At 39.3% G+C, this 20,972-nt stretch overlaps 1 protein-coding gene across 1 annotated transcript in view; it reads right to left on the reverse strand.

Annotated features, from left to right (window-relative positions):
* Window positions 1–20,972, reverse strand: part of HDAC9 (histone deacetylase 9) — a 704,858-nt gene that overhangs the window by 239,597 nt on the left and 444,289 nt on the right. The window contains exons 9-11 of the mRNA XM_073333773.2: window positions 15,543–15,674; window positions 10,348–10,463; window positions 1,180–1,302 (exon numbers count right to left, since the gene is read on the reverse strand). Coding sequence (XP_073189874.1) covers window positions 1,180–1,302; window positions 10,348–10,463; window positions 15,543–15,674 — 371 coding nt within the window. The remainder of the gene's footprint in view (window positions 1–1,179; window positions 1,303–10,347; window positions 10,464–15,542; window positions 15,675–20,972) is intronic.

The raw sequence follows: 20,972 nt of genomic DNA on the forward strand, positions 1-20,972 counted from the left end.
GGTGTCTGATGTTAGAAAATAGTACAATATTTTCCCTCAGAAATGAACTAAGTAACAACAATATATCAGAGATAATGACATTATATTGTATTGGAAAAAAGAAACAGGTATGATATAAAACTTGAACTAGATTTAGCATTCAAATTAAGTACTACCGTACTGAAAACCATAATAAAGTGCATATTTAAAATGAAACTTCTTGCATACTATAAAGTGACACATACTCATTTATACATGTAGAATTTATATAAATTCTACCAAATTCATAAGTCATACCACTGTGTCATAAATTAAATCTTAAATTGCAGAGATTTCTTAATAATATTCCATATTATTGTACAGAGTCATCATAAAACCTATTTTAAATCCTTATTGGCAGTCAAACTGAACTAAGAAGTCCTAGGGTAAAATTTGGGCCCCACTGAACTCAATGGCAAAACTTTAATTTACTTGAACGTGGCCAGGATTTCACCCCTAGAGTTCTGTGACTTTTTCTCAACCTGATATTCTCTTTATTAGTAAACATGAAATGTCATTCATTAATAGACTACTGTGTCTACATAGTCATGCACTTATTTTAACATTTAAATACAAAGAAATTTAAATGCAAGGGACTTCTCCAAATATATTAGCTCCAACACAGCCTGAGTCAGTATTAGAATGTCATCTTAAAGACTATTGGCTTTGGAAGGGTATTCCTGGAAGAAATTTTATTGACGATAGTAGTCACCAGTACAAAAGTAGTTCAAAAGGTCAAATTGTATGACCCACCCAGGTATCTCTCACCACTTTTGTGGCTTCAAGCATTTGTACCTATAATTCAGAAATTGTGTTTGGTACATCACTGTATGGAGCGTTATGCTTACGTTTGTTTATTCATTATTATTCAGTGTGATTATTTATTGTTTCAAGTAGTGCCCACAGTGTATCAGGTCCTGTATAACACAAATGAAGTCATGGGTCTTGCCCTGAATTGCTTACACTCCAAAAAGACAAAACAGAGATGGAGATGGCTTTTTGAGGAGAAAAGAGACCAGAGTATTCTTGTATTGTGATAGAAAGTCGACAGAAGAGTGAAAAGTTGAAGAGGAGGGGGTGGTGAAAGCAGGGATAAGGGAGGTTGGTCTCAAAGAAAAAAACATGATAGAAAAAGGACATCCTTTTAAAGTAATCACTTACACTGAGCTGGGATTGTACCGCTGGAAGTCCCAAGGTAATGTTGGGCAAAGAAGGAGACGTATACAAACTCAACAGGTTCATCGATTCTTCATGAATCAGAATACGTTGTTGAGAAACCAAGTGCTGAAACAAGAAAAAAAATCACCTCCAGATCTGTAACACCTATTTCTATTACCCTTTGGCAACAAAAGCCAGTTAGTTAGTTATCTTTGTTAGTGTGCCTAAGATGCCAAATATTGGGGAAAAGTACTTCATTTCCTGATATACTGAGTATCCTGAGTATTGGGGCCTACTAATATTTCCCCAGGATAGCTCTGAGATTCTTTTCCTGAAATGGAGACAAATATTCACCTGCCTACCATGCTGCCTTAGTTAATCAGTTAAATTCCTATGCCGAACCAAAACATTAAGGATTCCCTGCTCCATTACCTCTTCTCCCACCAACCACACATTCATTGCTATAGGGTCAATGCGAGTTTTGCTTGAGTAAATATTCAGGAAGGATTGCATAATATGTCTTATGGAACACTGATGATTCACCTCTTAATGGATGTAAGGACACATATATAGCTGTATTGGATATCATTTGGATATGCTGAGGGATATCCTCCTTGCTAGAACTAGAGCAGATAACCTAAATGAGATTTTCATTAAAATGGAAGAAAAAGTTCTAAAGGAGTATAATTCATATGCCTTGCTGCAAAACTTCACCCAATGTAATTCAACACTATTCATTCTGAGTATCTTATCCCCTTGCCACTAAATTACCATTAGGCTACAGTGTTTAATATGGACGGAGAAAGTTTGAGTAAAAAGTGATTTAGGAAGCAAATGCCATTTAAAAAAAAATAATGTTAAAATACATGCCCCCCCATTGCTGTTGGGTGCTGAGCTGCCCCGTGAAGTGCTTAGCCTCCTTAACTCCCTCCAATTTCAACACCTTGCTGGACAGTCCCCACACTTGTTTTGAAACCATATGATAAAACCGTTTATGAAGAGGACATATAATTTCTGATATGATTTTTTAAATTACCCTGCACAGAGAAACAGGTATTCTGAAAAGATCCCCCATAAGCACCCATTTTACATTCAGTGGGAAGAAGCATTAAAAGGTTACATTATCACATGCTTACTGCAAGAGGAATCTTTTTGAAGCCTCTGCCATTCTGCTTTAATGGTCATGTTTTTCAACATGTGGTCTAGTATAGTTGCTTGAATTACATTTTCTGTTTAACTCTTACTTCCCTCCCAGAACTTTTACACAATAAGAGCTACAAAGGTCTTATTAGGCTTAGGAACTCTGGCATGATATGGTCCCCTAGGGAACAACATCCCTGAAAAAGAATACCCTGTGTAACAGTATGACACAGTGACTGCTTTCTTCCCAAACAAAAAGCATATGGGGCTCCAATAATAGACCACCTCCAAGAGGGATACTGCACACTCGGGCTTTGACTAAAGTAAATATAATAACTTGTCAAGCATGTTGTGGGGAGCAGTAGATTTTCCCCTGGACAAACCTGGGATATCAATTAACTTTGAAAATACCTTGTGCTAATACAATTCAACTTCAGACTGTCACTGAAAACTAGTGCTGCACAAAAAACACAGGATGTTATTCCAAAACATAACCTTCCTCATAGTTTGTTTGGAAATAAGACCTATCACTGAGACAATAACAGTAGAAGTCTCGATGTGTAATTTTCTCTTGGTATCTTGGGAATGCTAGAAGACAGCATATGAAAGAGAAGAGATATGGACTGTATGGAACACAAGTGTAAAGAAACTGCTTCATTTGTATATTACATTAATTTCCCATTAAAATTGCGCTTGCTTGATAACATCCAAATATATACATTATTAAAATAAAGTATGTCCAAAATACACAAACCTAGTGTGAAATGCTATAAAGATCTTACCAAAAGAGATGCTGTAAACATGTAATCCTCTTTTTAGGACATCATCAGACTTGTACTGGTTGCAGCATCTATATGGTGCTGCATTTAAAAAATATATGTTTCCTTTTTGGTTTTATGATATGCCACTGTTAAATTCCAAGGTGTGAATTGAGGAACAAGAGTGAAATGATGGGATTTAAGGAATAAGTCAAGCACTAAAAGGCAATGCCATGGCTGTTAAAACTGAATCTCTCCTAATCTGTTCTGTTAACCATATGTAATAAGACAGCTGTGTTAAAAAAATTGATTATTAATAACACTTGCACTGAAATTTAACAGCATGAATATGCCTCTACAACATAGTCATTTTCTTTTAACAATCAACTGGTATTTGTTCTACAACCCTCAGATTAAGGCCATATTGAAACCCATATCCTGAAATGAGCTTTATGCTGACTCAGGGGGCCACTTGCATGGAGGTTACTGTGGAATCAGGGCCTATGTCTGTCTTTGAGCAACTGTAAGTGTTACTCTAGAGACAATTTACTAAGGCTGCTGTGCCATGCATTTACTAAAAGTTGTGCAGTGTGTGTAGCTGCTGTTTGTTGGCTCTCCTGCTGACAAAAAAACTTCTACCGCCAATGAGCAGCACTTGCCCTGTTCGCACTGGCACTTGTCGTGGCAAAACTTTTGTCTTTTCGGAGGACGGTGGAAGGGGGGACGGGGTTTAACACCTCTGAAGACAAAAGTTTTGTCTTTCAATTGCCAGTGTAGACATAGCCTAAGCTAATGGAGCATAGTCCTGTCCCCCACAACATCCATTTGTTGAGGCAGAAAATTTCCAGCTTGCCAGTGTTTTAAAAGAAACAATTCTATCAGTCAGGTTCACTTAATTCTTAAAATGTAAGTACAGTAATTAGATGTAGCAGTGTGTGGCTTTACTGTCTAATATCAACTTCTCTCTCCCTTTCCCACACACACACACACACACACACACACACACACACACACACACACACGTTATTGGAGGAAAAGGGACTATTTTCTTTTGGCTTTAAATCTTCCAAGTTGCAGACACAGTGTCTGAAGTTACCATTGCTTTGAACAGTCAGAATAAGTGGCACTCAGAAGTAAGAACTTTCTTTTATTTTATACTTCTGTTCTTTTCGTTAGTTTTAAAAATTAAGTACATTCCTTTTTCATGTTTGGATTGAATTTCAATTTCATAATGCTGGCTAGAGACTTAAAAGTTTTATCGTTGAAGACCTACTAAGTGTGCTTCTCAAAGCTGAGGTTCATAAACTAATATTATGCAAGATGGGTTTAAGAGACATTTATACCATGTGTGTTTATTTATGTCCTCCATATAATCAGGCAGTTCAGTTTCTCCTATTACCTTCAATATACCAGTCTCCAAAAGTTCTGTACACCAAATGTAAGTGGATTCTGTATGGGCCTGAATTAAAGCCCATTGAGATGAATGGGATGAATGGGATTTCATTGGGCTTTGCCTCAGGCCCTCTCTGTGCTTAGAGTTAGCACCTACGTTTGAATGGTGCCTTCGTGAGGCAAGCTGTCCCAATGAAGTCATAGGGAATCCTTGCATGAGAAAGGCAGGCAGGATTTAGCCAAGCACAGCATGTCATTTGAAAATATATGGTTTGCTCCAACAGACAAATAGTTACCGCAGTGAATCTTGAAACATCAGAGACAAAACCTAGGTCTAATAAACTTATAATTGCATCTTATAAATAAAAGTTGTTTTTAACTTTTAAGGCTCATATAATAACAGAAAGTCTTTTAACAGACTGGTTACTGAAATCACTATTAGAGAAATTGATAGCAAGGGATTTATCTGCAAGGTTTCTTACTCACAGTGCTCTTCTGTGCTTTCAGAAAATTTAAATAAATGGTTACCACACTGCCCGCTGTGGGTTAAGACACTTAAGGGATTGCTATTTAAATGATTAAGGCAGAAATGTTTTAAAAGAATCAACATTTCATTACTGATATTGCTCTAGTCACTAAAGTGTGATCATTTACAGTATTGACTCAGATTTTTACTGGTAATGATTATTCTGTCATCGCAACCTGTTTTTCCCCAGCAAAAAATGTTCATTTGCCACCATGAATACCACGGCCATACGCCCACTCGGATGTGAATACAACACTTACTGCAAATGTCACAATAACTATTAGGAAACAACAGCAGAGTGAGTCATGCAGGGTTACGGCAAAACAAGTGACATTTTGCATGATTTTAGAACACAACCTATTATTAGAAACCTCTGTACTTTGTGTGTCTGACAAAAAATTGATTAAATAAAGACCATTCGAGAGCTGGCAGCTAATGTTCAACTACAGAAGAAATATTCAGCTGTTTGGTTACTAATAAACTATTAAATAAAATCAAAATGTACTGATGTTGAGATCTATGGAAAAATGTTTGCACCCACAGGACCATAAAATTAACAATCAAGTAACCAGTGAGGTAAAGAAGTCTCTGACTGGAGCCAGAAATGGAAGCCAGTGGTTTCAGCTTCCAAGTGTTCTGCCAAAGAGCTAAGTGAGTGGCTCCAGCACATAGAGCTCAGCTTTTAAAATAGCTTTTTAGGCTCATTTCAGCCCTCATGATAGTAAGAGACTAATACCACCATTGCCTGGCACAGCAAGGGAAGATGATTTTGCGATTTAGCGTTCTAGCAATGCACAGAATACAGTCCTAATGGTCCTAGAGCTTCAGTCTTTCCAAACCTTTCCTGAACAGAGACTACCCATCACACCAGACTGGCCAGTTTTGGTTGTGGTCAGAGGGCTCTGCTCTTCCTGATGAAGCTGCCGCAAATTGGCTTTGGAAGTTCTGAATCCGCTAAGGAGACTACCGGATTGTAAACTGTGTCTGTGGTGGTTTAATGATGTGTACAAATGTCTAGGAGCTAGAATATTCAGAGTACCAAACACTGTAAATAAGCCCAAATAAGCATCATTATTCCCTTTTCTATTTTGTGGTGTTAGCATTAATGGCAAAGTATTCAAGTAGCTGTAGTATCCAATTCCATATGATTTTCCATCTAATATAGCATTAACACCCCTATTATTTGAAGTTGTGCTTCCCAAGGTGAAAATATGCTATTTTAATCCCACTGTACTGACTAGTCTGTGGTCTGAACTTTTTTATATTTTGCAATACATAATCTGAATTTCTTTACAATCCCATACGGGGGCGATGAGGCAAAACCACATGTTAGCCATCAATGTAACTTTTTTGTTTTCTCTGTGCCACAGAGAGGCTACTAATCAGTGTGCAGAGGTCACCTACCTGCCCTCTGGATCATAGTTCACACACACAATTAATTCATTATGGGGAAGAGTCCCTGCTGGAGGTTGAACTAGCCAATCCAGTTTTTTTGAGGTGAATGTCCTGCCACTGACCTGGAGAAACAGCTCCATTAGCCCAAACTCTGGTAAGTCACATTTCCGCATGCTCTTTTGTTTAATCAGCAGATAATATAAAACAATTAACAGCAAGCTAGGCCATCAAAGTAGTTATGATTATGGACATTAGCTGCAGAAGATAGGGTGGAATACAAATCTTAGCATTGAATGAGATGTCCTTTTGCATGTTTTGGCACTAATAGGGAAAAACTGCCTTTGGCATGGGTATTGCAAATATTGTATGAGGGAGGAAAATAATAAATAATTAGTACCTGCATTGTGCCTTCCATCTAAAAACCTCAGAGAGCTTTACAAAACAGTAATGAACCCTCCTCACACCTTTGTTATGTTAGGGAATTATTATGCAGATAGGGAAAACGAGGCACAGAGAGACTGAGTGACTTGCCTAAGGGCACACATGATGTCTCTGAGGATAAGACTCCTGACTTCCAGCCCTATGCTTTAGCCACATATCCTTCATTTTAATAATAACTGATAACTAATAGATTATTCAATAATGCAGTAAGGCAGGACTTTGCTTACCACAAGTTAGGTTTTCCAAATTGTAGGGGGGCGGGGGGGTGTATACATATGTAGTGTGCTGGGAGCTATTTTTTTATCCCTTTAAAGCCAGTTCATTAGGGCCTGCATTCAGCAGACCACTTACGCACATGCTTAATTTTAAGCATCCAAATCAATCAGAGATCAATTAGACTACTCACTGCTTAAGGTTAACTTGGATGTAAGTGCTTTGCTGAGTAAGGGCCTTGAATACCCTCTGCCTAACTGCATGACACTCAGCATGAGAGAAAATGACTAAAATTCAAAATAATTCAAAAAATGACAAAATCATGTTTATAAATAAAAAATGTCAGGACATTTCTGTCTAATCCCTCAAGACTTTCCAGGGCTAGAGGTATATGCTGGTTGGCCCCTGGGGAAACTAGGAAACTCCACTATCCTATAGCACTGAACTTCTGTTTGTTGTTCTGACAGGTAACAAGATATTGGACTCTACACCCACCTGGAGTGATTAATATCCATTTGGGTCTTAGGCCAACATAATTGGAGGTGGGGGAAGGGAGAATATTCACATTTTGAGGGACAGGGAACCACTTCCTTAGAAAGTTTATTTTTAAAATAACGCCAGATGCTTGACATACCTGAGAGTTTTGGAATGTTAAAAGCAGTCCTGGGGCAATGGATTAGTGGGCAGAGTGCAGGTGAGGCAGTCAATGATGATAAATACAATTTGTCACATGGTTGTCAATACCAAATTCTGGAGGTGTCAATAGTGACTCCATTATTAAGGTTATGTTGAGATATATACTTGAAGCAGGATTAAAATCCTTCTATTTCACTGAGAATTTTGTTTCCAAATAGCACAGTGAGTTTTCAGATGACAATTGAATTTTCCATAATTATTATTATTAATTTTATTTATTTATTTTTGGTAAAGTATTTACTAATTTTTACATAGGAAATTTAAAATGAGCCCCTTTTGCAATTTTTTACGTGTTGTGTGGTCCTTGAAGCTAAAGGTCCAGGGGCCCCACAAACACCCGGGTATATGCAGCAACCTTTTTGTGCCCCACTCCATTTCCCCTCCCCACAGTGTCTTACTGGAGATGTTAACCTTTTGCAGTGGAAATCTGACAGACCTGCTCAGGTCTGCTAGATAGAGGTTCCACTCTGCAGATGCACAGGAAGCACAACCCAGAGGAAGAAATTGCCCCTCTAGCATCATTCCTGCAGGATCTTAAGCTGCAAGTCTCCTCCTCCTCTCCTTGCCGTTTGTTTATAATAGAGGCTGGGACAGGGAGGGGACAGGAAGATGTAGAAAGTTATAGTTCAGGATGCCTTATAAGTGGAGGAAATAGTAAAGGTTTAATATACGTTATGGAATCGATGGGAACGCTCTCTCCATTAATAAAGCTATTAGCCCTTGTGTCTAGCTCGTACAATCTGCTCTTTGATTTCTAATACATTTGTCAGCAGTTGGAGGGATGCTAAGACCGATTATGCCTTACTGGATGTGTTGTGGTGTGTGTGTCATATCTGAAAATAAACTAAATACATTATCTTGTGAAAGGAATTTCTAAACATACTGCAAGAACATATATTTGAATGTATATCTCTATTTAATTAACAAAGCAAAACTCACCTGGCCAGCTAGTTACAACTATGATATAAAGCTATTTCACAGCTATGCTATCAACAGATTACAGCATCTCTCTTTTGTTTTTGTTTTTTTAATTCAGTTACTGGAGTACACTGCCACAAAACACCTAAATTTATTATTTTACTACCTCTGAGAAACATATGTAGGAGAACAAACAAATACATACGTCATAAGAAAAACAGTAAATGTTGTCAATTACTATATATTACTTGGGGAGTTTATGTTACGTATCTGTGCTTTCTGTTGGTCTGCCCACATTAAACAAGATGCAATACACCTGAAGTGTGCATATTGTAAGGCTGTATTTCTTCATTCACAGTTCTGATGAGCTATGCTTCACTCTTCTGGTTTATGTTTTCATTGGAAACCATCATAGCTTCACTGTGCCACTTTACTGACAGTGAGTAGTGCCTTATTGTATGAGCATTCCCATGTACATTAATGGGACTACGTAACAGTGTCTCACCACTCTGACACAGGTACGGCTGCTGCCGCCTCAGTTTCCTCAAAGCCTCCCTTTCATGGTTTAATGAGTTTAGCCCTTTGGCTAAACTGAAAATATCCTACTGTGTAAGCAAAACAAGAAGTCCACAATACAAGTCAGTGACTCTGCGTATAGCTCTCTTTTTGCGGTCTGTGTACCCCGGTGTAACCCTCCTTCCTTTGAGGAGCATAACCAAGCCCTTCTAGCTGGCACCTTAGTGCCACAGGGGAGCTCATGCTTTGGCCCTAGAAACCCAAAGAGTGAAGGTGACTGCCCACTCCAAATTCAATGGTCATTGCTTCACTTTCCCCTCAAAGCCGCCTCCTATATTTGTCTTGCCCCCACAACTCCTTTCACTTTATTCTACAGTATGGCTCCCCCGGGCTCCTTCTCTGACTCCTCTTCTGGGTGTACCACCACTGGTCTTCAAAACCTGGACACTGAAGAACCTCCCCAGCTAGCTGTACCCTGCACAGCAAGCAAAAAGGAGATCTTTTATATCCCTGGCCCCTTTCCCAGCATATTTTGTACCAGCCTACAGTTCCCTTGTCCCTCAGGGAACTACAACTTCCAGAATTCCTCTGTTCCAGACTGGAACTCAGAACAGGAATGAGTCGGACCTTAGCTAGCATAAACTGTAAAAGACTACTTACAGAGCAAGGTACTACTCAGCATGAGTAAGAGCTTGTCTACAGAGATAGTCACTCAGGAATAATTCCATGTGTAGACAAGCCCTAAAGCAGATAAAATTTAGCCCTACGTTTATACGTGTGTGAGAGCATAAAGCATTTTGCTGGAGTATCATTTGCTCCAAATAAGATTCCAAAGCAAAGTACTTTGCAGTATCCTGCGTATCAGTTGTTTATGTTAATATTTAGAAACACTGGTGTTATTTCATGGGATTTCATTATTTCTAAGATACCAATATTCATTATGATATATCAAAACAGTCATTCCACAATGTATCTCAGCACCATCATATCTCTGCCGTAGACCAGTTTCCACTGCCATCTGAAATACAAGACAGTTTCTCTTTCACACACAGTTACTGTGACTTCCAGGTGAAGGAAGGAAATCAGAGAGCAACTATGGTCTTTAAGGTGCTGTTTGGAATCTTTCCAACTTTAAAAAGCTAAAATCAATAAAAGGATTGAGTGTATTATTCTTACCTCAGCTTGAGAATTAGATGGCAAAAGTGAGGTTTCATTTTCTGTCACACTTCCAGTAGGGCCATTGCTTGGTGAGCTGGGCCCTGTTCCTGGAGAACTGCTACTAACTGATGACTCTGAAAAAAGATTAAGCACACATGAATTTACAAGTAACACAGAAATCCAGCTGCGATTATAATGAACAATATATTGCTTATGGCATAGTCTTTCTTTTGTTGAAGAATAGTTTTCCTGTATGAATGGACTTTTTACTGTCTTAAGGATTTTCTCTCAGTCCCAATTTGTTTGCAATCTTAAAAAGATAGATAGTTTCATTCTTTTCTCCTCTTGATCCCTTCTGCACAAAGGGGGAATTTATTACTTGAGTTTCCTGCAAAGATGGCAAGTTACTCAGTGGAAGGCAGAGATGTACAAACAGAACTCCTAATGAGGAAAAAGGAAAGGAAGTACTTTTTATTGCATACTCTTCTGCCTCTGTGAGAGATCAAAATGACAGAAACAGTAGACTTGCAAAGGTCATGATAACATGTCATCAATTCATGAGGCCTACTGTCATTCCCTTGCTGTTTGGGAAGGGCTCCGGAGTATTTAGTTGTGAACTAACCTCTATATGAGTAACCAATAAAAACAATACACCATTTGCAATACATCTCTGTCAGCAAGGTATGAGGGACTGTTTGCAGCATACAAAATCTTAAAATAGCATTTTGAGGGCTATAATTTACTCGGGTTTGGTGAAAAAACTCCCAGGAGTTTTGGTTAAGACGAAAGGTAATATGTTTAGGAAATGATACATCTGCTATCGGTGATGTATATACCATGGGAAGGTATTCTGCACTTGTAAAGGAATGGACTTAATGATCTAGTTGATCTTCATCACATCTTACTGTTATAAATCCTATATTGATGACGAGAGTTTTTTGTACAGAACAAGGAAAGAATATAAATAACTAAAATCAGAATTGTATGGTGTTAGCAGAGATAAGAATATTTTATAGAACATCTTTCATACAAACTATCTCAAGAAAATTAAGATAATTTAGAGAATTTCTTTAATTAGCGAGCTATCAATTTATGGCTATCACCAATTCTTTGCTCTCTTTTTGGGGTCAGTTTTCTAGGTCCCCACTCCTCTTGTCACTGAAGAAAACGGAAGTTTTGCTAGTGACGTTAAGGAACCATTCCTACTCCCAGCTAGAGTACATTTCTGCAATTCACTGTCCCATCAATAAACTAATAATATAGGTCTGGTCAGGAAATGTTTTTGCTCAAAAATATTTCAGGTTTTAATTTTTTTTTTAAATGAAATCACAAACTCATAATTCTTGCTTTTCAGATTCTAACAACTTTATGATCATTGGGGTTTTTTGTATCAATTTTACTTTAGTCAAAAAGTCATTTTCTTTCTAAAAAAGGATTCAACAGAAAATGTTTGATCAGCTGTACTTTTAGCCGATGGGGGGTTATACAAAGTATGACGGGGAAAAAAATCACAAACAAGTCAATGGCAACCTTGTAAAATTGAGTCCTGAGAATATAATTTCAGGAATATAAGCAATCATTGATAATAAATCAGTCACAGAGTCAGGATTAGAATAGAAACGTGCCAACACCCAGTCATGTACTTTAACTATGACTATAGGTAATGCTCTATTACTAAAATCATTAATGTTCTACTTTGAAACTCACTTGAAAATATATGTATCACAAAGGAATGGGCCACTCTAGAAATATATGGAAAGAGTGTCAGTAAAGAAAGAATCAGCAATAAGATGCCAACCCTTAGATCCCCAACAAATTCAGCAATTACACTTAACGCCAGTGTTTGTGAAATTAATTGGGAATATCTTGGTCAGACAGCAATATTATGGAAAGCTCTGTATTCAGTTGCTCCCTGGAGATTAAGAACAGGAGAGTGATGTTTTTTACATTTGCACCCATGTCACAATCCCATAGTCTGTAATAAACCCTGTGAAAAGCTGTCCTGAAAACTGCACTTATTGGACAGGGAACTTAATTTGTTTACATTGTGTCATATCTACATGGTGATGTAAAATCAGTGAGATGCCCTGATTTAATTAAACCCTTCCTTGACTAATGGATGCCAATATATATAACCAGCTGAGCAGTAATCAAGCACCCTTATATACACAAGGCCTAAGTCTCATCACATCGAAACAAGTGTAAACCAAGTGTGATCCAGTGGAGTTGCAGTGGTGTCAAACAAGAGCAAGTGACATCGGAATCAGGCGCAGACATTGTAGATTCTCCTATTCTATTCAGATTAATGGGCCAGGCCCTGAAAGCATCCAATGTCTGCATGTTCAGGAGTATGGATTCCAATGTGCTTGCAGAGGGGACATTTCAAAGAAAAGTTCAGCCATAATTTTCCAAGATAACATATATGATAATGGTACACTAACGCTAAACATATATAACCACTTTATGAGCATACATAATATGCAAAAGTATACTTTATTATCCAAAGATAACTGGCCTCTTCATTTACTTAGTTCAAATGTGTGGAAAGGAATTCAAAACCAATTTTAATTAACCTAAAATCTTTCACTTTGCATTTTTTTTCCTCTCTGCAACTTTTCTCCCTAAGGTGCAAAACTTTTATGTTATAACTGCTAAAAAATCCCTTCTAATTACTAGCAGCACCATCTGCTATGACTGAAAAATGTGCCAATGAATATTTAAGCAGGTCTGTAAATACTTCAAGTCACATAATACCTTGGTGAGTTCTTAAAATCAAAAACAATTAAGGCTGACATTTTCAAACAAAGGGAACCAGGAGGAGTGGTCAAACATATGATTTCAAAAAGGTTGTGAAGAGTTGCCCTCATTTCAAGTTCTTTCTTTTGAAAACATCAGCTCTCACTCATCAAAATTGTTAATCCAAGCAACACTTCTAAGGAATCAGGTATCCTCCGCCATGTTTGGAAAAATCATCAAGATGATATTTCTTATTTTGCCCATCTTGTTCAAAATGTTCAGACATTTCTTTAACCCTGGGAGATCACTCAATTCAGAGAAAGCCTAACACAGGGAAAAACATCCCAAAGACTTAGGTTGAATTTCTAACCTGCACACTCCAAAAGAAACTAAACTGTCAGATCACCCCACTATAAACTAAGCTGGCAGATACATAAGACATAATAGTGCCACTGAGGGCTATTGAATATTACGGAACATTTCCCTCTATAAAAAAAGAGTACAAGTTCTCTCACACAGCATATCTCGGTTCTCTGGGAAAACACACAAAGCCAAAAAGCAGGTGGAATTTCAATTACTTCAGTGGAGTTGTATACAGACACATGCATTCCCATCCAGAAAGCTTCATATGGTTTGTGGGTCCCTACACTTCAGAGGTCCCATGAAGGTCGTTAGGTCTCCAGCAGCATCCTCTGGCGAATGAGCTCCAGAGTTCCTTCAGTGGCTGCCACTGTACTGCCTCCCTCCCTCCACTAGGGGCTGCTGCTGAGAGCCAAGAGCACAGTAGAGCAGTAGTTCTCAAAGCCGGTCCGCCGCTTGTTCAGGGAAAGCCCCTGGCGCGCCGGACTGGTTTGTTTACCTGCCGCGTCCGCAGGTTCGGCCGATCGCGGCTCCCACTGGCCACTGTTCGCTGCTCCAGGCCAATGGGGGCTACGGGAAGCGGCGCGGGCCAAATGACATGCTGGCCGCCACTTCCCGCAGCTCCCATTGGCCTGGAGCGGCGAACCGTGGCCAGTGGGAGCCGCGATCGGCCGAACCTGCAGACGCGGCAGGTAAACAAACCGGTCCGGCACGCCAGGGGCTTTCCCTGAACAAGCGGCGGACCGGCTTTGAGAACCACTGCAGTAGAGCATCCTCTCCAGCACTGTCAGCTGCCAGATGCTTCTCAATCATTCTAGCTCTGAGTGCATGCAGCTGGCATTTGACAATGGGGAGAGCTGCAGCTGGTTACTTCAGGTTGCAACAGGGGACCAGCCCTCCTCTTGACTTAATGGATGATTAACCATGTGCACTCAAGACATGAGTATGCTTTGCATAGTCTTCAGTTAAGCAACTATAGATAAATTAAATCTGTGTCTATTACCCATGCATTAATTAGAATACTGTTATCCGGCTCCGCTCCTCTTGGTTAGAAGAGCCCAAGAACAAGCGAACACACACACATAAGAGTGTTGCAAATAATGCTCTGTCCTGTTTTAGTTTGAGAGAACATACTTATTCAGGACATTATTTAGGTATGTGCCCAAGTCCCATTGAAGTTAATAGGATTTAAGCATGTGCATAAGTACTTTCCTGAATCAGGACCTTAAATTGTATTGGCTTCAGAGCTGTTCACAAGCCTGTTAAACTACTGCTTTGATTTGTTAAAATCTGTGTACTGTTCATTCTCTACATTCCTAAAGGTCTGCTTTTCTCGAAGAGATTAATTTGGGTTTAGTATTCCCTTTTTAGCTGGGAGTATGATGAAAGCTATTCATTCATTTCTTGTTCAAATTAAAGGGACAGGAATTTTGTTTATATTAAGTATTGTTAATCTATTTTTCTGATAGTGCAACCTTTACATAGTATATATTAGTATTTTAAAAGCATTTTTTTATCCCTTTAAAGCATTATATCGGCTTTTCTATTCCCTTGCTGTCTTTTGGGAGGGGCATGGACTGCTCCTGCCTCCCTCCTTCCTCTTCCACTCTGTACATACAGCTGCCTTTTCAGTTTACATTTCAGCTTTGCTGCTGCTACTACTAAACAGCCTCTTACAGAGCCTGAGGAAGAGCTTGTACACTCTCCACAGAGCAGAACAGGAGAGCAATGCAAGACCAGCAATGAACCAGTGACACTGACTACACAAAAGTGCTACCAATCCACACACGAAACAAACAGGAACAATAGAGAATCTTTTTCCTTCTAATCTCTTTTTATTCCAACAATTCTATGGGTTCCTTGTTTTTGTACTTATTATTATAAGTAAGAAAAAGTGTCCTGATGGAAGTGTGATTTTTAAGTTGACAGTGCCCTTCTCACAAGTGAATAAAGCAAATTATTGTATGCAATTGTATCTTAAGTACGGTTGCGTTTCTGACAGAGAAATCTCTCTCCACACCTATGTTCAATACACAATTACATTTCCATTAAACTATTTTTCAGGTCTTCTAAACTAGCATAGTTGTTTCGGCAGAATCGCTCCAGTCCTTAATTACCTGTCACTTCAAACAGTCTCTTCTTGAATGAACTGACAACATTTCCATCCTTCCGCCTGAGTAAGGGGCTGCTTCTCCTTTCTGTCACCTTCTGTTTTAACCTGGAACGCACCTTCAAGTTGGGCTCTGAGGCTGGGAATTAAGAGAAGAAAATGGACAATTTAAAATTAAAAAGCTCTTTCACAAAACAGTGCTTCCTATCCTTGAAATACCCCTCGCTCAGCCCCCACCTAATCAGAGAAGAGAGAGCAATTTAATTACAGCTCCTCAGCCCCTGTTACCACTTCATACCTAAGGTCAGATCTAAACTCTGAGCAGAGCAGAGGAGGAAGGAGAAGCTTAAAATACGCTCTTCCCAGAAATGGTGCCACTCTAGAAAGCCCCCTTAGCCACCCCCTACCCCAGCCCTGAGCCAACGGTAGAAGACAGCAGAGAAAGTACTTTATTTTTATTTCCTTTTTTTCTTCTAAGCAAAATCACTGAATCTCTTTGTTTTATAAATTTCTGTGGTTATTATTCTACAGTACTTGAATGGTATTGTGACAGCGTCAGGCCAGATGGCTATAGGAGCGTAATAGAAGGCAGATATATTAGCCCCGGGCTAAGTAGGTCCCTTCTCCTTCGGTAAGGTAACAGGGAAGGTTCCAGAGCAATCAGGAACCTTCTGGAGACAATTAAGACAGGCTGATTAGAACACCTGCAGCCAATCAAGAAGCTGCTAGAATCAATTAAGGCAGGCTAATCAGGGCACCTGGGTTTTAAAAAGGAGCTCACTTCAGTTTGTGGTGTGCGTGTGAGGAGCTGAGAGTGAGAATGCGGACTGTTGGAGGACTGAGGAGTACAAGCATTATCAGATACCAGGAGGAAGGTCCTACGGTGAGGATAAAGAAGGTGTTGGGAGGAGGCCATGGGGAAGTAGCCCAGGGAGTTGTAGCTGTTGCACAGCTGTTCCAGGAGGCACTCTAGACAGCTGCATTAAACAGGGCCCTGGGCTGGAACCCGGTGTAGAGGGCGGGCCCGGGTTTCCCCCAAATCCTCCCAACTCCTGGTCAGACACAGGAGGAGTCGACCTGGACTGTGAATTCAGAAAAATGGCCAAGCTGAGGGCTGCCATAAAGCTCCAAGGCGAGCAAATCCGCCAATAAGCGCAAGACCCACCAAGGTAGAGCAGGAACTTTGTCACAGTATATATGTACCTAATGTATTAGGTCGAGATGTGCTTGAAAGATTTAGCAGCACAAAGCCCATTAAAAGTCAGTGAGACCTGTACTCCTAAAACCCTTAAGTTCTTTTGAAATTGTCTCTAAACAGATATATTCCCCATATACTTCTCCCTCTCTTTAATGGAGTACAGACCTACCACGCTGTCAAAGATATTTATAATAAGAGTGGCATTTTGGTGGGTATGTTAAAGAAGAAAAAGAAAGAAATTTCACTAGTCAGCCACTGAGTTTATTTTTGTTTCCAGTCCTTAGCGAAATCCCTGCTATTCCCTCTCTCTCTCTCTCTCATCCCAGCTGTGATACAAAGAAAAGTATCTCAACATAAGGATAGATAAAGTTTTCTATAGCAGTTAACAAACAGCAGAAATGTGGATTATTAATATGCAGTTTTATTATTAAAATTATCCAGAGGCCAAGGAAAGCTTCATTTTACTACATTCCTACTGTAGGTGAAAACTGGTAACAGTCTCATTGGGAATCCCCTTCTGGGTTTAGACTTTGATCTGATGGTAGAAATAGCAAGAAGTTTCTGCTGAGGCCTTTTGATTTCTTATAGGCATATAATTCATATCAAAGCCCATTGGGAGAGCATTTCTTAGTGAGCAGTTCTGAGCCCTAAACCTTCAGGATTTTCTGAATAACTGCACCAAAACAACTGCATTTACTGCCGTACTCTGAGAATATTGATACATGAAAATATAAACTCAGCCTGAAAAGGAAGAAGTAAGATCAAATGCCAGGAATCCTAGGGATTATATGTAATGAATTCTGGCAAGTTCTTCCACCTTTTTCCTTTACTGAATGGACAAATCTTTGAATATGAATGCTAGAGACCAGGTTTTGTGGTCTTTATTAATTTGTGGCATCTCTAATATGAAAAAATGTTTCATGTACCCATTTATCTGCTCTTCTAAGTAAGCCTGTAACACACAGACTGCTAAGGATTAGTGCAGCCACCTGGCAGGTAAATTTAGGGTAGAATTTGTTTATGTTTTTGTCTGGCCATACATCTTGGCTCATCAATATCTCAACACGTAGAGAGGGTTGGAAAACAGGATCAGTTCTCTCTCTCTCTAACACACACACAGTCTAACTATCTCTCACATGCTCTCTCTCCTGTGTGTGTGTGCACATGTGCACACACTCACACAGAGTTAGAAATGGAGGAAGAAAAGAAGAGATGAAATCCTGGCTACATTGAAGTCAGTCGCGTTTTGCCATTGACTTCAGTGGGGCCTGGATTTCTAATTCCAGCTCTCTTCTCACATGCACTGTGAAGGCATTGGTTTCCTGTTGTTCCATTAGTTTCTAAAGTGATGAGCACATTCAAAATGCCTGAGATAGATCAATGGGGGTGCCATTTTGCCTGCTCAAGAGTGGTACAAAATGTTTAGTAAACTCAGGACTGGTTGGATTTGCAATATCTCTAGCCACTGCCTCTTCTAATGGTGCTAAATAGTTCCTGAGAGAACACTGCCTCCTGTGTGGTCTACAGTGTGTGCTGCTTTCAGGGGAACTATATAACACCCTGATACAAAACTAGAAATCTTTGAAGAAAATTTTAAATTTAACTTTGATTTTACACTTTATCAGTCACTATATGACTCATCCACAGGAAAGCAAATCTGATTTATTTCTTTAGAAAGATACGGTTTTGATACAGAACTGTCAACTTACAAATTAACGTATGATAAGATTACATTGGTGTACTAGGAACATATCTATGTGTGCTCAGACCATGAATCTCATCTAGTTATAATTGCATTTGGAAGTAAGGTAACTCATATATTGTGCTGACTCAGTTTGCGGTTAGGGTTCATTCTATTTATAATTCTCCAAACTCCCAAGCTGCAGGAGATGATTTCCATACCAGTGACTAACTAATGTGATGTAAATCCTCTGGGTCCAGAGAAAGAGCTCTTCAGCGTTCACTGGGGAGAAGTTCCACTTGTATATGAATGTATTTCATGCCCAGTCACACTGATTGCCTTTCTATTTTTAACCATGTTGCCATCACACTCTGCATTTCAATCAATCACATAAACAGAGATGGCAGTCTTTTTATGTGGATATCTGAGTTTATGCGCCAGCTGAGAAGAAAACCCTTGCATAAAAGAGGAATATCATTATTTAAATGAAAACAATAAATTTTCAAATGAAGAGGAAGAAAACAACCCAGTTTTTTAATATTCCAAATAAAAGATAAAAATTAAAGCTTGAAAGAGTATGAGGTTCAGAAAAAGACTTTCTTGAATATCTGTTGTGAAATGCAGCAAACTCAGAGCACTATGCCAGACAAGACTCTTAATGATAAGAGGTGAAAACTCAGATTTTAATACAGCAAGAAGAGGGTGTTAGGGCTGATGGTTAGAGTATAGGGTTGAGGAAACAGTCCTGGGTTCTAATCCTGGCTGAGATATCAATTTGGTCTGTTACCTTGGAAAAGCCCACAGGGTAAAATCCTAGCCCTGCTGAAGTCATGACAAAATGCTCATTGACTTCAACAGGTCAGGATTTCACCCACAATCTCCACAGGCTTCAGTTTATTCTGGTATCAAAAGATTGTAACAACAGGCATCTATCAGTGTTTTGTCAGCGTTAAAGAGATACAGTCAGGTAGTTTAGACTCCAAATATAGTCTTTGTTCTTAAAAAAGGTTTATCATAGTTCAGTAGTCATATAAATGATTTGTAGAATTAAAATTTTTATTGTTTAAACTGAGTGAAATGCTAACAAGTAAACTAAAATAAAAAATAGGGAAAAGTAAATTATATGTTTACATTATTTCACTTCTGATATTCAAGCTTTTTTATTAGTAATTCTTACTATATAATTTTTAACATTTCATTGTCCCTTTATTTAATTAATGTTTATAAAGTGCTTGGAGATCCTTGGATAAAGATGCTAAAGAAGTATCAAACTTATTCAGTAGTAGGTTTTAAATGAGTATTTGGTATGATGGTTTAACTATTGGTTCTTAGAAGTAACTTTTGTTATGTCCCATTATCAGTCAAAAAAGACTTTTATGACTCCATATAATGGTTCATTGATGCATTAAGACTCTGATTCAGCATGATATTTAAGCATGTGCCTAACTTTAAGCAAATGAGCAGTCCCATTAACAAGAGTCTACAGCTAGATTCAGCCTGGCTGGTACAGGATGGCGCAAATTCCACCTTCCTGAACCAGCAGTCCCTTACATGCCAAGGAGAAGATGCATCCCTAAATCAGGGCAGGAGGTGTTTCCACAATTGCCCTTCATTGGGGAAGCTATACAGGGATAGGGCAACTTAAGTTTCTCTCAGGGCCTCCATAGCATCCCTGGTGGCAGAGACAGAAGTGGGATTATGCTGACTAAGAAGCCAGCATAAACCAGAGATGAATCTAGCTCATAGCTTGTAAAGAAATTTGCATCTGGCTCTCAGCTCCATCAAGCTTTTGGATTGCCAGTCAGCACAGCACTTTGAGCTAGATCCACAAAGGGACTTAGGTGCCTAAATGCCTCTTTAGGTACCTAATGTCAACATTTAGGTGCCACTGGTATTCACAAAACTTTCACTGTCTTGCTGCCTAGCCTGTGGGTGCCTAAATTTCTGCCACTAAAGTCCCCTATGTGCCTAAGTTTCTGCAAGTGGGCATGTGCAAAACCACCTACATTCAGACACTGCTGAGTCATTCGGTGCCTACCTCATTCCTAAGCTATGGCAGGATTCTCAAACTAGGTGTTCCCTGACTGTCTCACATGTAGGAGCCAGTCTGGTAGGAATGCTCTGAGCATGACTTAACCCTCACAAAAGACAGCTGGGTATGAGACTTTGTGGGGCTGGCTGTGTATTTCCCATTATACCCAACAGCCCAGTGGTTAGAGCACAACCCTGGGCTGTGGGAAACCTAGATCTGAACTCCAACCCTGCCTGATTTGGAGCAGAAATTTGAACCTAGATCCCAACTGTGTGCCCTAGCCACCATGCTAATGAGTATTTTAGGGTGCATTTCTCAATCTCTCCCTTTTAAGCTGTTCCTCTTGGTATAAATAATTAACTATTCATTGGGGCTATGACTTGAACCTGACTTTCCCACATCCCAGGTGAGTTCCCCTAACTACTGGGGATATTTAATTATTTATGCCAAGTGGAACAGCTTCAACAAGAGAGATAGAGAGACTCGTCTCTGAATACCCAACAGCCTGGTGATCTGGGCACTCTCT

The sequence above is a fragment of the Lepidochelys kempii genome, chromosome 2 (assembly GCF_965140285.1).
Source record: "Lepidochelys kempii isolate rLepKem1 chromosome 2, rLepKem1.hap1, whole genome shotgun sequence".
Classification (NCBI taxonomy): Eukaryota; Metazoa; Chordata; order Testudines; family Cheloniidae; genus Lepidochelys; species Lepidochelys kempii.